This window comes from Ovis canadensis, chromosome 9 (assembly GCF_042477335.2).
Source record: "Ovis canadensis isolate MfBH-ARS-UI-01 breed Bighorn chromosome 9, ARS-UI_OviCan_v2, whole genome shotgun sequence".
In the NCBI taxonomy this organism is placed as follows: Eukaryota; Metazoa; Chordata; class Mammalia; order Artiodactyla; family Bovidae; genus Ovis; species Ovis canadensis.
Window position 1 is genome coordinate 92718361 of NC_091253.1, and position 19167 is coordinate 92737527.

General features: G+C 35.8%; 1 protein-coding gene across 4 annotated transcripts in view; it reads left to right on the plus strand.

The window, feature by feature from the left end:
* VIRMA (vir like m6A methyltransferase associated) overlaps positions 1-19167 on the plus strand; it is a 59922-nt gene that overhangs the window by 12844 nt on the left and 27911 nt on the right. For 2 of the 4 annotated variants that reach the window (XM_069600619.1, XM_069600620.1), the window contains exons 2-8: positions 196-311; positions 4075-4161; positions 5316-5364; positions 6851-7019; positions 12819-12941; positions 13514-13786; positions 15733-16873. In XM_069600619.1, the coding sequence (XP_069456720.1) occupies positions 196-311; positions 4075-4161; positions 5316-5364; positions 6851-7019; positions 12819-12941; positions 13514-13786; positions 15733-16873 (1958 nt within the window). The remainder of the gene's footprint in view (positions 1-195; positions 312-4074; positions 4162-5315; positions 5365-6850; positions 7020-12818; positions 12942-13513; positions 13787-15732; positions 16874-19167) is intronic. The other 2 variants (XM_069600622.1, XM_069600623.1) reach the window with 1 other exon arrangement.

Below are 19167 nucleotides of genomic sequence, written 5' to 3' on the forward strand. Positions count from 1 at the left end.
GGACCACTAGGAAAGTCCCTCATTGGCTATTTTTAAAAATGGTTTTTACACCATTTATAATATAATAACACTGTTTTAATGATAGTGTTTATTTAAAAATTATTTGTGACATTCTAAATGAAACAAATTGAAGGTGAATACATTTTGACTAGACAAAGTGTTTTGCTTACAGTATATTCTTCTCTTTTCTTAAAGCAAAGTTCTCATATAGATGTGGTTCGTTTTCCATGTGTGGTTTATATAAATGAAGTTCGAGTCATACCCCCGGGAGTAAGAGCCCATAGCAACTTGCCTGACAATAGAGCATATGGGTGAGTCAGTTTTCTTTTTTAAAAGTGTTTTTGACTAAAGATGACCTAGAAACATACTTCCAAATGCAAAAATATTTTGTAAGTTAAACAAACTAACAAAAATAAAACTTTATTCAGTTTTAGTTATATTGCATTATAATTGACTTTTAAGTTTTCTGTATAATCCATATATTACTATAAACTTGAAAAGAGTAATTATTTGACCTAAGTACTAGATTAAGTTTTTCTTTCTTCATTTCTTTTTTTTTTTAATTGGTAGAAATAGGTTTATAGTTTCCAAACTATTGTAGGGTGGCACAGTATAGTAGACAGAGTATTTTTAATGTGCTGTTTTCCTTGAAAATAAATGCATCTGTAATATTGAGAAATATATCTTTTATTATGTTACATTTTTTATATTATAGTGTTAGTTTTCATGCCTTATTGGTGATCATCTTAGCCTGATACATGTGTCTTTTTGTAAATATGTAGCTTCACGTTAGCCATTAGTTGTACTGAGCAAGTAGTTACTTGAGCATCATTTCTCTTTTTTAAGGTCTGTGGGAAAGAAACCAAATGTAAGACATTGTTCCTAATGTGGAGTTGTTTTTTTTAATTATTCCTTTTTTTTTTTTTGGTTTTGCTGTGAGGCTTGCAGGAACTTAGTTCCTTGACCAGGGATTGAACCCAGGTCATGGCAGTGAAAGTTCTTACCCCTGGACTGCCAGGGAACTCCCTAATGTGGAGTTGTTGATAACTTTAACAACTGACACAAAACAGAGGAATTTGATCTTTGTTATAACGTGAATCATCATCATCATCTTTTGATTTTAATTACATGAATTGGAGATAAAAGCTAAATTTTGGTTATGGAAGCATAAATATGTGTAATAAATATATCGGTGGGTTCTTAGCTTATAGCCTAGGTATCAATGCCGCATTGTGACATGTCCATGCTTTGATAGCTCAGTTTCTGTTACATGAAAGAGTTAAGCCAACTATGTAGTAGTGGCTGGTACAGTACAGACTCAAAGTTAAGGGCTCATTTCTTCATAGTTGTGAAAAGTAGTTTGTTGTTTGTAGAGTGGATATAAAATTCTTCAGGTGTTTTCAGGTCATTCAAAGGTAAAACATAAAAACAAAGCAATAAGAATGATTAATGTTTATATGACAGATCATTATAGTTAACTTTTTTGCCACGTGTAAGGGAATAAAAACTCCTGTTTTCTTGTGTTTCTTTCTACTTTTCCTAGAAAGTAGAATGAGAAAGATGGAGTAATGATAGAGTATCCAGCCGACTTCTCTAATTGCACTGCTTTGGGGCAAGAAGGCGCTATTGTTACCTGCTGCTGTGTAACAAACCTCAGCAAATTTAGCAACTTAATCCCCCACTATTTCTGAGGGTCAGGAACTTGGGTGCTGCTTGCTTGGCTCAGGTTCCCTCATGAGGTTATAACCAAGTTATAGGCCTCGGGTTGCAGTCTCAGATTTGACTGAGGCTGGGGAATTTTAGAAGCCCACTCACATGATTGTTGGCAGGAGACCTTCAGTTGTTTGCCAGGAGATCCTTTCTGTGGGTCGCTGTGTCACAGCATGGGTTCTTCCAGGGTGAGTGATCCAAGAATGAGAGTGAGAGAGCATGCCCAAGAAGGAAGCCACAGTCACTGTATTTGTAACTTAATATCAGAAATAGCATATGTCACATACTTCCATATAACTGCTTTTACTGTATTCTGTTGACTACATATTCTGCGGGTACAGTGTAGGAGGGAACTATACAGGGGGGTGACTGTCAGGAAGCGGGAGTCTTTGGGGTCTATTTTGGAGGCTGGCTGTAACAGCGGGCAAAATGGATCTCTTGTCATTAGCTGCAGTGGGTAAGAGCATTACATTTCCCCTCTTCTCTCTCTCCTTTTTCTTAGCTGGGAATAAATGACTGTTCATGTTTTAATAATTCCAAACATGAAATTGTTACCAGAAACAGTGTTATACACAATATGTTATAAACCATAAGATGTTATAAACCATAAACCATTACTAATTCAGTAATACAGATGTATTGATTTGGCCAAAATGTTCTTTCAGGTTTTTCTACTACATTTTATGGAAAAACCTGGAAGAACTTTTTGGCCGACCCAATAAGATATTGGGAAGCCTGGAATCTCAGGGTTGAAAGTTAATGTTAGAGGTCATATGTTTGTGCAGCACACTTTATGATCATACTCTCATTACAAAATTCAGAACTGTGTAAGGTAAAATTAAAATCCTTACAATCCCTCTATTCTGAGAGAAGCTTAGCATTTTGATGTCCTATGTTTTTAAATTTATATGTGAGCATTTGAGGGGGCTTCCCAGGTGATGTGAAGCATTTGTATGTGTGTATGTATATATGTATGTATATGTATATATTTTGGGGGGAGGATAGGTATATCTTATGTGAGATTAGGTTTTAGAGTCAACAATTTTTAAGGTGAAAATCTTGTAAAGTCAGACTACGTGAATTCATTTCAGCGACCAGGACGTGAATCTTTTTTGCCTCCAGAGGAAATAATTTGCATTTCAACCCATTTTCCTCTCCTTTTGGAGGCCAGGGTCTGGTTATAAGCCAAATGGTAGGAGGAGAGAGACTGGAGTTGTTGAGCACGTACGGTTGAATTAGGGTGAGATAAAGTGCATGATGCTGTTCTGACCCAGGCGTGCACTGTTCTGTGTATTCCTTTATTTCATTTAACATTATGTCAGGAGTACTTCACTGCATTTAAATTTATTTGAAAATATGATTTCTAATGACTGCATAATCTTAACAAATTACTGTACTGTCATTTATTTGGCTAGTTCCTAAAGTGGGGGCTGTTAGATGGTTTTTAGTTTTCAGATTTTTAGTATAATGAATCTCCTCTTGAAAAAAAAAAACTTTGTATGTCAGTGTTTCCATAGAAACACTTTGTAATGAAAAGTATTTTTAGATTAAATGGTGTGAGCATTTTCTCAGTCTCCTGAGTTGTATTGCCATATTGTCTTTCAGAATGGTTGTACCTGTTTGTATTTCTACCAGAAATACATAAGAGAATCTCTTCCATAGTACTTTGGGCATTACACTTTTTATCATTTAGATTTTTTGTGAATAAACAAAGTATGTGTTGTCTAAAAACTGATTTTAGTTAAGGCAAAGGAATTTCAGCCAAGGGTATATAGTAAGATTTCATTCTAATGCAAATTAAATAGGCTTTAAACTCTACTAGGTAAGTCTATAAAAAAAGATTTATGTAAATTAATGCTATACAAATTGGAGTTTAAGCTTTAAGTCACAGTTTAGGGCTCTGATGTTCAAATTATTATAGTCCTGTATGAATATGGGTTAAGCTGAAATTAAATGTAATTATTATTTACAACTTTAAGTTAACTCCTGATTCTTTTTTGCTAATAAAATAATAATATAAAGAATAAAAAACTATATATCTTGATTAATTAGCATTTTCTATTAAAATGTGTAAAAAAATTTAAATGTCTGTGTGTTTTAGAATGGTCCAAGCAGCAGGCAAAAGATACTTGATGGCTAAAAACTTCTCAGTAATACTCAAAGTGAATAGTTGACTACTTGAGAATTGGATTGTGAATAAAATGACAGGAAATATTGCAGTTAACTCTGTGTTTTATTTAAATATTGGGAATATTTTATCTTAATTCTAGACTTGCTCTTAAAGTTGTACTTACTTTGTTTTTTGTTTTAGTTTAGGAACTGGTTAGTATAAAGGCTGATGTTTCTCCTTTGTTTCATTCACAGGGAGACCTCACCGCATACATTTCAGTTAGACTTATTCTTTAACAATGTCAGCAAACCAAGTGCCCCGGTTTTCGATAGGCTGGGAAGGTATGTACTTACTGGGTAATCTCACCAGACATTCATAAGTTAGTAAGCAAAACCTTTTTGTTCTTTCGATAGGTTGGGAAGGTATGTACTTACTAGGTAATCTCTCCAGACACTCATAAGTTAGTAAGTGAAACCTTTTTATTCTTTTGGTAGAAGAAAAGGCTATATATGATAGTAGACCCAAGAATTTGGTTTAATTTTAACAGTTGACAATATTAAGGAAATGTCACGCTCCTAAGAACAAGTTGTGTTTATTTATAAAATAAAACTTTAAATGCGTGAAACATTAGCCATCTTTTGTTTGATTTTTATTGGTGTATGCATTTCTGATACATATCACATGATTTGGTAATAACCTTGTAATTTGGAAAATATTACTTTTTGATTCTTAAAACCCTCTATAAATGCATTGAGATTTTATCTGTGGTTTTTACGTCACACTGCTTCATAATTTAAAATTCCATAGCCGCATTTTTGTAAAATGAGAATTTTATTAATAGCTACCCCTACTTTGAATAATTTAATGCATACTGACTAGGTATAATTAACACTGGTTGTTTTCATATCTGCAGATTAATTAACCATTAAATGGTTTTACTCATTTATAAAATAAAAAATTTTAAAGGCAGCTTAAAAATGGAGATTTTCCTATCCCTGTCAGAAAGTAAATTTTTTAGACTTTGCTTATTCTTTTATTGATTCTCCATTCATTTATTATTAAATTACATTGATAATTTAACCTTTTTTTTTAAATGAAGGGAGCCTAGGTAATCTGATGTAGCTAATTTTTAATATATAGAATGTTTTTTTTAAGTTGGTACCTACCTGATAAAATAGGTGCTTTTTAAAAGCTTTAATCCTGGTATGCATTCTTTTTGAAGACTATAGGGCTATGGACCTCTGATCTGGCTGTGTGGTAGAATTACATGCGGTGCTTTTAAACAAACCTTGACATCTGCACTCACCTGAAAGCAACTGAACTAGAATCTGGGGGGTTTGTTTTATACTTGATATCATTTTGTGGGGAGTAAATTAAACCCAAACTTTGTAGTTTATTAAAATAAAAATCTAGTGTTTGATTGAAATATTTGAATCTTCATGAACTGTGATGTTCAGTGTTTGAACCTGTGTATTTGTTTCTCCTCTGTTAACAGCCTGGAATATGATGAGAATACTTCCATTATCTTTAGACCCAACTCAAAGGTAATTGTGGAAGTCAGTTTTCAGCTTGTTACTGCTATTGTTCTCACCTCCATTCAGAGTTTTTGATCCAGATAAACCCAGTGATGCAGAATGTTAGCTTATTTAGTTCTAGTTCTGCAGAATTTCATCATTTCTTGTCTGATTCCTTTGTATTCCAGAAGCTGTTTTCAAATGGAGCAAAAATATTGTAATGCTATTATTTACCCTATGTAGCTCTTCATTCTAACTTCATACTTGGGTCAGGAAAAAGCCAGCATCTGCTTTTCCTTCTTTTCATTTAGGTGGGTGAATTTTGAAGATGATGGGCAGGTAAATTATTAAACACCATTGTATCTTAATTAAGGTGTCTTTTTAAAAATTCATATTTCATACTTCTTCCTTGCATATCAGAAGTGTGTCTTTTTTCTTGATACGAAATGCCATTCTAAAAGCATCTAAAAGATCTGAATCATGAAAGAGCCAAAGTCTTAACTATAATGATGATCTAGTATGGGACTATTCAGCTTGCTGTTTGTTTTTGGTGAAGGAGTACTTAATATTCTGCACGTTGTTTAGACTAAAAATCATGTTCTCTATCTCTGTCTTCTTTCTAGTGATTTTTCTGTTCAGAGTCTGTCAGTCCATGGGTATAATCTTTGAGCCTTACTTCTGGTCCCTTTGCTGGAGTTTGCTAAGATGAGCAAGGAAAATAGTAATTTCTTTCTCTAGAAAGGATCCCATTACCACTTATTATTTCATCTTTACTCAACATTACAGAGTGGGAGAAGAACTCCGAAGTCAGGGACTTTGGTTTCGGGGTTTTCCTGCTGACACTCTCATTTTCTTATTTGTTGTTAATATTTCTGTTGTTGGTAGATAAGCTCTGAAAAATTTAAAATTATTTTATAAGGAAATATTGAGAGTTAATGGCCTTGATAAAGTCTTTGATCTTTTTAGGATAAAGTGTCTTTGCAAAAATAATTTGTTTAATGCCTCTGGTTACCCTTACTTTTTAAGTGCGGGATGGGTACATAGAATATACCTGATTTGCATGTATGAGTTGGACATTTATTAATAAAAAGAATGCCATATAATTTTATGGGCTTTATAATTCTTGAGACTGGACACAATTTGTACTTTTGTGTATCTTCATGACCCATGTAACTATTTGGGTTTAATTTATTAATTGGCAGTAACTCCCTTCTAATTTCCTTTTTATTTCTCTTCTCTTGGTTAGGAATCTGGTTATGCTTTTTGAATAGAATTGACCTAAAGTTTAGGACTGAGGAGATATAGTCTTGAGACAGTTTTAGATATGATAACTCTAGAGGGCCATGTAAAAGTTGTGCCTCAGGGTGAATTTCCACCAATACTGATCTTTGCGTTTTCAGCATGCTTTTAGATATTAGTTGAACCCACAGAGTAATTTGATACCAGTTTACTTCTGACATATTAAAACATTAATTTGAAAGATATCTCTTCCCCTATCCCCCTCCCACCAAATCAGGTGAATACTGATGGTTTGGTGCTGAGAGGCTGGTACAACTGTCTGACGCTGGCAATATATGGATCAGTGGACAGAGTCATCAGTCATGACAGAGATTCCCCTCCACCTCCACCTCCACCTCCACCACCTCCCCAGCCACAGCCAAATGTGAAAAGGAATCCAAAGCATGGTGAGAATTTTAAATTTGGTTTTATCATTGAAACTGTCTTTCAGTACAGTGGGAAAGGTAACTCAAAGAACTCTTGTATCTTTTGAACCTTGTTTAAGGCTTGACAAGTTATCTGTCAGTCTTCCATTCTTTCTTAGAAGAGTTTCTTTTTCTGCTGAAGTGGTTGCATTTTATTTTCTTCCTGTACTTTCCAAAAATGCTTTTTTAATCTGAGTTTTTTGTTTGTTTCTTTAAAATATATAAATGATAATAGAATCCATGGTTATTTGTGATTTACTATGTAAATTATCTCTCAAAGAATTAGAGAATGGGGCTTCCTTGGTGGTCCAGTGGCTAAGACTGTGTGTGCCCAGTGCAGGGAACCTGGGTTGGATGCCTGGTCAGGGAATTAGATCCCACAAGCCACAACTAAGAGTTCTCATGCTGCAACTAAAGATCCCACATGGCACAATTAAGGCCTGGTGAAGCCAAATAAATAGTATTAAAAAAAAGAGAGGAAGAGGGGCCAGAGCTTCCTCTTTCTGGCATGTGAGGACACATGCCAGAAGGCAGTTGTCTGCACACCAGGAAGAGAGCTCTCATAAAACACGAGCATGCTGGCATCAGATGTCAGACTCCTTGGCCTTCAGAAGTACACGAAATAAATGTTTATTGTTTATTAAAAAAAAGAAATAGGCAATAAATTTGGTATGTGTTAATGGCATTTCTTTTATCAGATTTCTTTATATGTCTAAATCTTAGCTAAAGGAGATTTTCCCCTTTTGGGAAAATAAAAACTCTAGGGACTTCCCTGGCAGTCCACTGATTAAGACTCTGTACTTTCAGTGTAGGTGGCAAGGGTTCAGTTTCTTTTTTTATTTTTTATTTTTTTAGGGTTCAGTTTCTGATTGGGGAGGTAAGATCCCACATACAATGAAGCATGGCTCCCAGAAAACGCCCCCACAAACCCACCCACCCGCCTGAAACAAAACAAAGCATAAGCCTTCTGATAAACTTCATTGACTTTCCTTATATAAAGTAGGCAATTAGGCTTATGTTTTCCAGGGTCTGGTTTCCTCATTTGGTATTACTCATTGTAAGAAGGAGATTGAACTAGTGGAACTAAGGAGATTTGGGAATACATTTTGAAATTACAGTTGAGGTCATAGGGAAAAATAGTTTGCTTTATAGTTAGCATTTTATGAGCACAAATAAAATGACCATTGTTTTTCTTAATCCTTATATAATACTGTAGTGTGAGGTCTTTGTCTTTGATGATGGACACACACTATAGTTTAATCTTTTTTCTTGGATCTTATCTGCTAAGCACAGTTAATATTTCACTTTTCTTTGTAGCCTTCATTCTTCTGTGCTCATTTGTCTTTTTTTCTAGACTGTGAGCTTTTTGTGGGCAGAGAAGTATATTTTACTTGTATTTGTATCTTTGGTCTTTTTTGTAAATTTTATTTATATAAAACAAAAACAGTTATCCATTTCACCCACCCCCACCCCCCACCCTCTGGAAACCACCAACCAATCTCTGTGTCTATGAGCTTGTTATTGGTGTTCTTTTTAAACTTACTTTTTTTTTATCTTGCACATTTAAGAGAGATCATATAGTATTTGGCTTTCTCGGTCTGATTTATTTCACAGAGCATAATGCCCTTGAGGTCCATGTTGTTGCAGATGGCAAGATTTCTTTCCTTTTTTTATGGCTGAGTAATATTCCATTGTACTAATATGTGTATGGAATAACACATACACACCTTCCACATTGTCTTCAGTCTGTCATCTGTTGATAGACGTTTACCTTGTTTCTTGGCTACTGTACATAATGCTGCAGTGGACATGGGAGTGCATATACCTTTTCAAATTACCATTTTTATTTTCTGGGGTAAATACTCAGAAATGGAATTGCTGGATCATTATGTTGGTTCTACTTTTAATTTTTTGAGGAACCTTCATACTGTTTTTCTTTTATTAGCAGCACCAGTTTACCTTCTCACCAGCAGTACACGAAGATTTCCTTTTCTCCACATTTTCACCAACAGTTGTTATTTCTAGTCTTTTGGTAATAGTCACTCCCTGGTGGCCTAGTGGTAAAAGAATCCACCTGCCAAGCAGGAGATGTGGGTTTGATCCCTGGATTGGGAAGATCCCCTGGCGAAGAAAATGGCAACCCACTCCAGTATCTGTGCCTAGGAAATCCCATGGACAGAAGAGTCTGGTGGGCTACAGTACATGGGGTAGCAAAGGGTTGGACACAACTTAGAGACTAAAAAAGCAACAAATTCTGACAGGTGTGAAGTGATACCTCATTATGGTTTTGACTTGCGTTTCCATGTTAATTAATGATGTTGAGCATCGTTCCATGTACCTTTTGTTTGTTCTAATAGGTTTTTGATGGAGTCTTCAGATATATCCGACTCTTGTGACTCCATGGACTGTAGCCTGCCAGACTCCTCTGTCCATGGGATTCTCCAGGCAAGAATACTAGAGTAGGTTGCCATTTCCTTCTCTAGGGAATCTTCCCGACCCAGGGATCGAACCTGTGTCTCCTACATTGGCAGGTGAATTCTTTACCATGGAGCCACCTGGGAAGTCCAATGGAATCTGTAGGGTTTTCTATATATTATACACGTTTTCCCTGCTCTCTGAAAGTGTGTTCCTGTGAAACCTTTTGTAAGCCAGAATGATATAAAGTGAAGAAACAATTACCTTAGGACACATCTTGCTACTGGATGTACAAAGTCAATTGGAATAAAGCACAGATGCTCACAGACATAATTCAAAGCTGTGGTGGCTTAATGCTGAGACGCTAAGTGTAGTTGCTGGGGAAGGAGCTTGGTGGTACCACTCTGACTTTTTTGGGGTTATGATCCCTCTATAACAGCTCACTGCAAAGGTTATTTGGTTAGTGAAAACAGGTGCTAACATAAAGTTTTTGTAAATGTAAAGTGGCATATAGTGAACTTCTAAAAATCAGGTCACAGAGTTGGAGGCGACTGAACTGCCAAGAGCACACACGTGGTGTGGCACAATCCCTCGGTGCCTGCTTTGTTGGGAGTGATTATCTTAAATTGATTTCAGTTTTGTCAAATTATTTTACTGTATCTGTTGAGAATGATCGTATGACTTTGATCCTTCATTTTGTTAACATACCACGTTGACTAATGGGCAGATGCTAAACCTCCCTTGCATCCCTGGAATAAATCTCACAGGATCATGGTGTATGATCCTTTTAGTGTGCTACAGAATTAGGCTTGCTGATAGTTTATTGAGGATATTTGCATGTATGTTCATCAGGGATATTGACCTGTACCTTTCTCTTTTATTTTTAACTTATTTATTTTAAATTGGAGAATGTAACTTTCTTTTTGGGCTTCTCAGTGATAAAGAATCTGCTTGGGAAGCAGGAAACACGGGTTTTATTGTTGGGTTGGGAAGATCCCCTGGAGAAGGAAATGGTAACCTGCTCCAGTATTCCTTGCGTGGAAAATTACATGGACAGAGAAGACTGGTGGACCGCAGTCCATGAGGTCACAAAGAGTCAGACGTGACTGAGCGACTGAGCACGCTGACACAAGTTTGTTTTCTTGAGACACCCTTGTCTAGTTTTGGTATTAGTCATGCTGGCCTTGCAGATGAGTTTTAGAAAGCTTTGAGAAGAATTGGTATTAATTCTTCTTTAAACATTTGGTAGAATTCATCAGTAAAGCCATATGGTTCTAGACTTTTGTTTTGGGGAGGTTTTTGATTAGTGATTCAATCTCCTTATAGTAATTGGTCTGTTCAGATATTTTGTTTAATCATGATTCAGTCTTGGTAGGTTGTATGTTTCTAGGGCTATATCCATTTCTTCTAGGTTGTCTAATTTGTTGGTGTATAATTGTTTATAGTAGGTTCTTATGATCCTTTGTATTTAAGTGGTATTAGTTGTAATATCTCCTGTTTCATTTTTGATTTTGCTTGAGTTCTCTCTTTTTTTTCCTCAGTGAGTCTAGCTAAAGGTTTACTAATATTATCTTTCCTAAGCTTGTAGTTTCATTTTATTTTCTATTGTAGTCTTATCACAGGGTAGTCTACTGACTTGTCAGAGACAAATACCACATGATATCACTTATATCTGGAATGAAAACTTGACACAAAGGAACCTGTCTACCAAGCAGAAACACACAGATTCAGAGAGCAGCTCTGTGGTAGCCAAGTGGGGAAGCAGGTTTGGGGAGGAATGGAGTGAGAGTTTAGGGGTAGATACAAACTATTACATATAGAACGGATAAACAATAAGGTTCCGCTGTATAGCACAAGGAATTACATTCAATATGAGATAAACCATAATGGGAAAGAATATAAAAAAGAATGTGTAAAACTGAGTCACTTTGCTGTACAGCAAAATTAACATGGCATTGTTAATCAGCTGTACATCAAATAAAGAGAAGTGGAAAAAAATTTACTGACTTTTAAAGAAAATTTTACTGGAGTATAATTTCTATTTACAGTGTTGTGTTAGTTCCAGATATACAGCAAAGTGAATCAGTTATATGTATTTCCACTCTTTTTTATATTCTTCTCCCATATAGGCTGATACAGAGAACTGAGTAGAGTCCCCTGTGCTGTGATAGGCCCTTACTAGTTACTTGTTTCATATTTACTAGTGTGTATGTGTCAATCCCAGTCTCCCAGTTTATCCCCGCTCCATTCCCTCCAGTAGCCATAAGCCATTTCCTCCAGTAGCCATAAGTTTGTTTTCTACATATGTATCTATTTCTGTTTTATAAATAAGTTCATTTGTGTAATTTTTTTTAGATCCCACACACAAGCAATATCATACGACATTTGTCTTTCTCTCTCTGACTGACTTCGCTCTTACTTGCTTTAAAATGGACATCTGAGCTCATATATTGCATTTATATATGTGTGCATGTTTTTAACTTTTTGTTTTGAAATAGTTACAGATTTATAGAAGGCTGCAAAGAAATGTGTAGGGAAGTCCTGTGCACTCCTCCCAGATTCCCCTAGTTAACATCTTTGACAACTCTAGTACAATATCAAGACAATATTGGCATTGTTACAGTCTGCAGAGCTTGTTCACATTCACCAGTTTGTATATGTATTTGTGCATGTGTGTGTGTGTATATATGTGTAGCTGTGTGTAATTTTATGTCATGTATACTTTTGCATACCCATCATTGCAATTAAGATGCTTGATTGTACTATCACAGTATTCCCTGGTGTTACCCCTTTCTAGCCACACTCATCCCACCTATACCTATTTTTGGCAATCATTATTCTCTGTCTCTGTAATTGTATTATTTCATAAATGTTACAAAATGGAATCATGAAGTTGGGATCTTTTTAAGATTGGCTTTTTTCATTCACTGTAATTTCTTTGAAATTTATCTACTTTCTCTGTGTATCAGATCATTCTTTATTGTTGCTGAGTAGTAATAAATAGTATGGATGTATTATTTAACTGTTCAGTGATTGAAGGACATTTAGGTAAGTTTCTAGTTTTTGACTTTAGCACATAAAGTTATTTATGAGCATTTGTGTACATCTTCCTGCAAGAAAATAAGTCTCCATTTCTCTGGGATAATTCCTAAGAGTTCCGTACATTATATTTTGGTGTATGGGATGTCAGAAATTTTAACTTTCCCAATATAAACTGATTAGCAAAATTTCTGTTAGACATCAGGAACAAAAAAGTTAATAAATTCTGAGGATGAAAACCCAAATGATCAATGGCAATTCTGTCATGTATTTATATTACTAACTTTAATAATTTTAAAGTTCTTTTTCTTTTTCTAATAAAATCAGCTGATGGAGAGAAAGAAGATCAGTTTAATGGAAGCCCTCCAAGACCACAGCCAAGGGGACCAAGAACTCCACCAGGACCCCCGCCCCCTGATGATGATGAAGATGATCCCATGCCGTTGCCAGGTAGAAATAATAATATTTTTTCCTCTCTTGATTAATGGTAATATAATAGTACTTTTTTATTAGAGGAAAAAAAATAGATGCTGGTAATCAAATCTTGATGAATGTCCCCCACCCCCATTCTGAGCAGTGTTTTCTTGTGGGTTTTTTTTTTATTGTTATTGTTGTTGGCAAGTGAATTTGTTTAAAAGAGAAATCAGTTAATTCATTTGAAACTGAAGCAACATTGCTTTGAAAATAAAATGTTAATGTACTATAATGACAGTATAGAGAAGCACCAGTAAAAATAACCTGTATGTATTGGAAGAGATAAAAATCTGTAGTTACTTAATAGCTAAAAAAGAGGATTATTGTGTAAAAACATAAAATAGCATACTTTGTTAATTCACACTCTAGAAAATTGTGCAGTGTTTACTCTTAATATTTTTTAAGAGCATGTAATTCTACCACTTTTTTTTAAAGTGTGTTTATGAGCTAAATCATCCAAAATATTAAATAGTTACAATATCCAGTCCTTCTGCCTCTTATTATTTAAATAGTTAAAATAATCTGTGCCTTAAATATCAATTTTTCAGTGTCTGGTGACAAGGAAGAGGATGCTCCTCATAGAGAAGATTACTTTGAACCCATTTCTCCTGATCGGAATTCTGTTCCCCAGGAAAGTCAATATTCTGATGAAGGAGAGGTAGAAGAGGAACAGCAAGAAGAAGGAGAAGATGATGAAGATGATGTGGATGTAGAGGAAGAAGAGGATGAGGATGAAGATGATCGCCATACAGTAGATAGTATCCCTGAGGAGGAAGAGGAGGATGAAGAGGAAGAAGGTGAAGAAGATGAAGAAGGTGAAGGTGGGTGAATTAGCTAGGACTTCTTGCTTTTAAGTGCTGGAAACTAGCTTGATGTAGCTTTTAGCAATGCAGAAAAATTTATAGCTGACACAAGTGGCTTTCAAGAAACCCAAGAGTCAGCTGGGCCTTGAGACTTGACTAGACTTGAGGATTTCCATCTTTGCTTTGCTTTGTTTATCTGTTATTTAGTTAGAAAAATGAATTTAGGTGTTTTTTTTTTTTAACTAACTATTATGTCTCTAGTTACCCCACATCTTTAATATCTTCTCTTTAACCAACCAATTTAAACTGCCTGACTGTGTCTCAGATCCATTTCCAGTTTTCTGGGAGAGAGATTCTGTTTGCCTTGCTGTGGTATCAGCTTCCCCTTGATACCATTGGCTTTTCCCAGGGAAGCGAGGATATGCAGCAAATACATGGTGATTAGGGATTTGGTGATCTGTCTTCAGAGGAGTGGTGTTTTAAGCTGCCTAGAATCCCCAAAGATTTCTGTCACCTCAATATTTTGGCTGAATAATAATATCTAATTATTATTAGACATGCACAAGGAGAAAAAAATCTTAATTACAGAAGGACATAAGGCAGCCTGATCAGTCTTTTAGTTCGGTCTTATTTTTCCTTTGAAAGCAAAAAGAGCTGTTCAAGCTAATTGACTCTTAATTTGTTGAGTAAATGGAGTGTAATGTTAAAGTATTTATGTAAAATGACAGATCATCTGCTTTGTTCTATAAGATATTAAAGAGGAGAGTCAGTCTACATGAGAATGAGAACCATTTCAGTATTATAGGGGCCCTTTTACAAAATACAAGTAATTGAGTTATTGAGTGATAACTCTTTTAACTGACCCCATTTCTAGGATACCAATAAATCTAATAAATTTTAGATTTACTGCATTTGGTAGTAGTTAGATTTCAGGCAGGCTTTGTTGATCAGAGGACATTTTTAGAGAGGATAAGAGAATGAGGCTGGTTAATTTGATTCTTACCAAAAGACATCTGGGGGTTAGTCTCGAATCAAGTCTCTTTGCTGCTGCTGCTAAGTCACTTCAGTTGTGTCTGACTCTATGCGACCCCATAGACGGCAGCCCACCAGGCTCCCCCGTCCTCGTGTTTTAGGCCCTTTCTTTTCAAATATGAGTGTATTGCTGTGGCTAAGTTGTTTAGAGCTTAAGAATGTCCATAGAGGGCTGTTATTGGAGGAGTACCGTGGAAACATTTCCTTTTCTTTCTTAGGCTGTTGTTACTCATCTCTGTTTTACCACAGCCAGGTAACAGTTGTATTTAAAACTAACAGATTTTCTGTCTCTAGTCTTCTATTACTGAATAGAGGGAAAAGCTGCACGTGTCATGATATGAAAACTCTGTTTTGGCAAAGATGGGTACTTTTATAAACATTTTCCATAAAAACATGATACAGAACTGGGAACTGGGTAACAGGTAAACACAGAGTAGTAGAAGTGAAGGAATATGAAATTCTAGAATGCTTTTCCTGACAATATTTGGTGTAACTTGGTAATTACAGTATTAAGTCTTAGTTAATTTAATAATTTTGGCCCATCAATTCATTTTTTCCATCTTAAAAATACTCTCTCACAAGGCAAGCTTAATTTCTTCCCTCCTGAGAGGTATTTTTGGTTCTTTTTTATTTTTTTGAGACATTTCTGATTTTAGTTCTATGAGGAAAAGATTTATAGCAGAGTTATTGTAAAGCTGAACAGATATAATAGAAGACTTTGCTTATGAAGTTTCTCTGTAATTGTTCTATTAGGAGTTATAAAATGTTAATAAGTGTTGATAAGATATTGAGGCAGAAGTTAATACTGTTGATAGGATCATTACTTTTCATATTTTTGCCATGTTACTAAATAATTTATTTTGAGTAACCAGATTGTTTTGTAGTAAACAACAATGATGTAACAACTAAGTATTATTTAAACTGATTTTCAGGGGATGATGGTTATGAGCAGATTTCCAGTGATGAAGATGGAATTGCTGACTTGGAACGTGAAACATTCAAGTATCCAAACTTCGATGTCGAATACACTGCTGAAGACTTAGCTTCAGTCCCTCCTATGACATATGACCCATATGATAGGGAGCTGGTACCACTCTTACACTTCAGCTGTCCGTACAAGACTACCTTTGAAATCGAAATCAGTAGGATGAAGGATCAAGGTCCAGATAAAGAAAACTCAGGGGCAGTAGAAGCCTCAGTGAAGTTAACTGAACTGTTGGATTTGTATCAAGAAGATAGAGGTGCAAAATGGGTAACAGCTTTAGAAGAAATTCCAAGTTTAATAATAAAAGGACTAAGTTATTTGCAGTTGAAAAACACAAAACAAGATGCTCTTGGCCAGTTGATAGACTGGACCATGCAAGCTTTAAATTTACAAGTAGCCCTTCGCCAACCCATTGCCTTAAATGTCCGACAGCTCAAAGCTGGGACCAAATTAGTGTCCTCACTAGCAGAATGTGGGACCCAAGGAGTCACGGGACTGCTACAAGCAGGAGTGATCAGTGGCTTATTTGAGCTCCTGTTTGCTGATCATGTCTCATCTTCCCTTAAGTTAAATGCATTTAAAGCTTTGGACAGTGTCATTAGTATGACAGAAGGAATGGAAGCTTTTTTGAGAAGTAGGCAGAGTGAAAAAAGTGGCTATCAGAAACTTCTGGAGCTCATACTTTTAGATCAGACTGTGAGGGTTGTCACTGCTGGTTCAGCTATTCTTCAGAAATGCCATTTCTATGAAATTTTGTCAGAGATTAAAAGACTTGGTGACCATTTAGCAGAGAAGACGACTTCTGTTCCTAACCACAGCGAACCTGATCATGATACAGATGCTGGAGTTGAGAGAACAAACCCAGAATATGAAAACGAGGTAGAGGCTTCTATGGATATGGATCTTCTGGAATCCTCAAATATAAGTGAAGGAGAAATAGAAAAGCTGATTAACCTCTTAGAGGAAGTTTTTCATTTAATGGAAACTGCACCTCATACAATGATCCAGCCTCCTGTTAAGTCTTTCCCAACAATGGCACGTATTACTGGTCCACCAGAGAGGGATGATCCATACCCTGTTCTCTTTAGGTGAGACATTTTTGGCTTTGGAAAGTATATTTCACCAATTATTAGAGGCAGTTTCATGTGGTTGCCTTTTTTTTTAAGCTGCAAAGCTTTGTTTTACTGTTTTTATTTTATAATTTTATTTATTATTTACTTACATTTTGGCCATGCTGGGTCTTAGTTCCTGTGCTTTTCTCTAGTTGGGGACGAATGGAGGCTACTCTTCATTGCAGTGTGAGGGCTTTTCATTGCAGTGGATTCTCTTATTGCAGAGCACAAGCTCTAGGGCACATGAACTTCAGTAGTTGCAGTTTGTGGGTTTGGTAGTTGCAGTTCCTGGGCTCAGAAGCACAGGCTTAATAGTTGTGGTACACAGGCTTAGTTGCTGTGTGGCATGTGGGATCTTCCTGGACCAGGGATTGAAGTGTCTCCTGCATTGGCAGATGGATTCGTTACCATTGAGCCACCAAGGAAGCCCCTTGTTTGTTTGTTTGTTTTAAATTTGTCTATAGGTAATGTGTGTCTTGGTAAGGATGCCTTGATATTTCAAGATAGGTCTTAGTGAGAAGTGTGTTACTGTATGTGAGCTATATTTTGTTAATATTTAAAAGTAGTAATAGCAACTTAAGTTAAAGATATAAGTAATAACCAACCATAGTGCTTATATTAGCATATCTGTGAGCAAGAATAAAGGAGAAATTACCAGGTTGCTTCTGGGAAGGTGAAGCAGAGGATGGCATAGGAAGGAGAGAGCTTTTCTGTGTAAGCTCTTTGTACCTTATGATTCTAAAACATTGTAAGTGAAGTTGATACTTTACTAAGTTAATTTTACAGTCCTTGTTAAGATATATTAAAGGTTCAGTTGTCACTTGTTTCTCCCTTCTAACCCTCTAGTTATCTATTGATACAGTTTTGCCGTTTTTAGGTACTCACAGATTTTTAAAATTTGCTTTAATTTTTGAGAGTTTCTTTTTTTTTTTTGGTATTTTGCCTCTAAATAATTTTTTAACAAATATAAAAATTGCAGTTTTATTATTTTATTCCTTATTTCAGTGATTTTTTTTGCCTGGCTTTGGAGCATAATGTATTAACAAAAAAAATCAATACTCTCCATTCTAAAATCTGTACCTATCCATTCTTGTTTTTAGCTGAAACTCATATTTGCCTTAGCTTGAATTCATACAGGAGTTTAAGATGATAATTGCTAGAGCAAGGTCTAGTAGGAGATGAGGCCAAGAGTACAAGTGTAGCAGTTTCGCTTTGAACAAGAGAACGGAAATGTTTGAGTATACAAATACAGTTATCTTTGTAGTATGGAGACAGTAGAGGAGACAGGTGCTTCTCACTGGTCATGTTTTTGGTAAATTAAGACTTAAAGTAATGCCCTGAGGGTGACTGAGTATAAGAAAAGAGATGATGCTCCCAAATAGTTGTTGAGGGGAAACCAGTAATTAATGGCCTATAAAGTATTGTTGGTTTTTCTTCTCCCATAATTGGAGATCGTACATTTGGGTGTCAGATTTTAGGAGATAAAGGGTTTTGAATGCTGGGCTAAGGAATTTTTTTTTCTGTTTTTTTTTTTGGCTGTGCTGCTTGGTGCATGGGATTTTAGGTCCCTGATCAGGGGTTGAATCCAGGCCCCTGACAGTGAAAGCACTGAATCCTAACTGCTGGATGGCCAGGGAATTCCTGGGGATTTCGTTTTTAGAATGTGGAAGATCTTGAATATTTTAGAGTAGCAGATCTGATATGATCGAAGTAGTGTTCTAAGATTATATTATATTATAATATAATTATATTGAGAGTTTGTGGTGGAGCGTTACTTGGACTTGGCAATTGGACCTGATAAGAGAAAGTAAGAAGGAGCTAAAATGCTTTGAGGTTTCTAACTAGGGTAACTACTGGAACTGTGATTTTATGGACAGAAATTGATAAATTAGGAGGGAGAGTGAACTTTGAAAAGAGAAGTAATTACATTTTGGAAGGGTTAGTTTGAAGTGATGGCAAGGCTCTAATATCCCATGTTGGAGTCTTCAAGGTAACCCCCAGATTGACTAGCTGGATTCATAGGACTCAGTGTTGTAATCTCAATCAGGATTTATTACATCAAAAAGATACAAAACACAATCCCCAAAGGGAAGAGATACATGAGACAAAGCCTGGGAAAATGAGTCATAAGCTTCCAGAGTCCTTTCCTAGTTTAGGCACAAAGGATCCCCTTAAGTCCCCTGACAATAAATTGTGACATGTGTGAAATGTTGCATACTGAGAAAGTTCATTAGAATCTCAGCATCCAAGCTTCCTGTTGGGGGATAGCC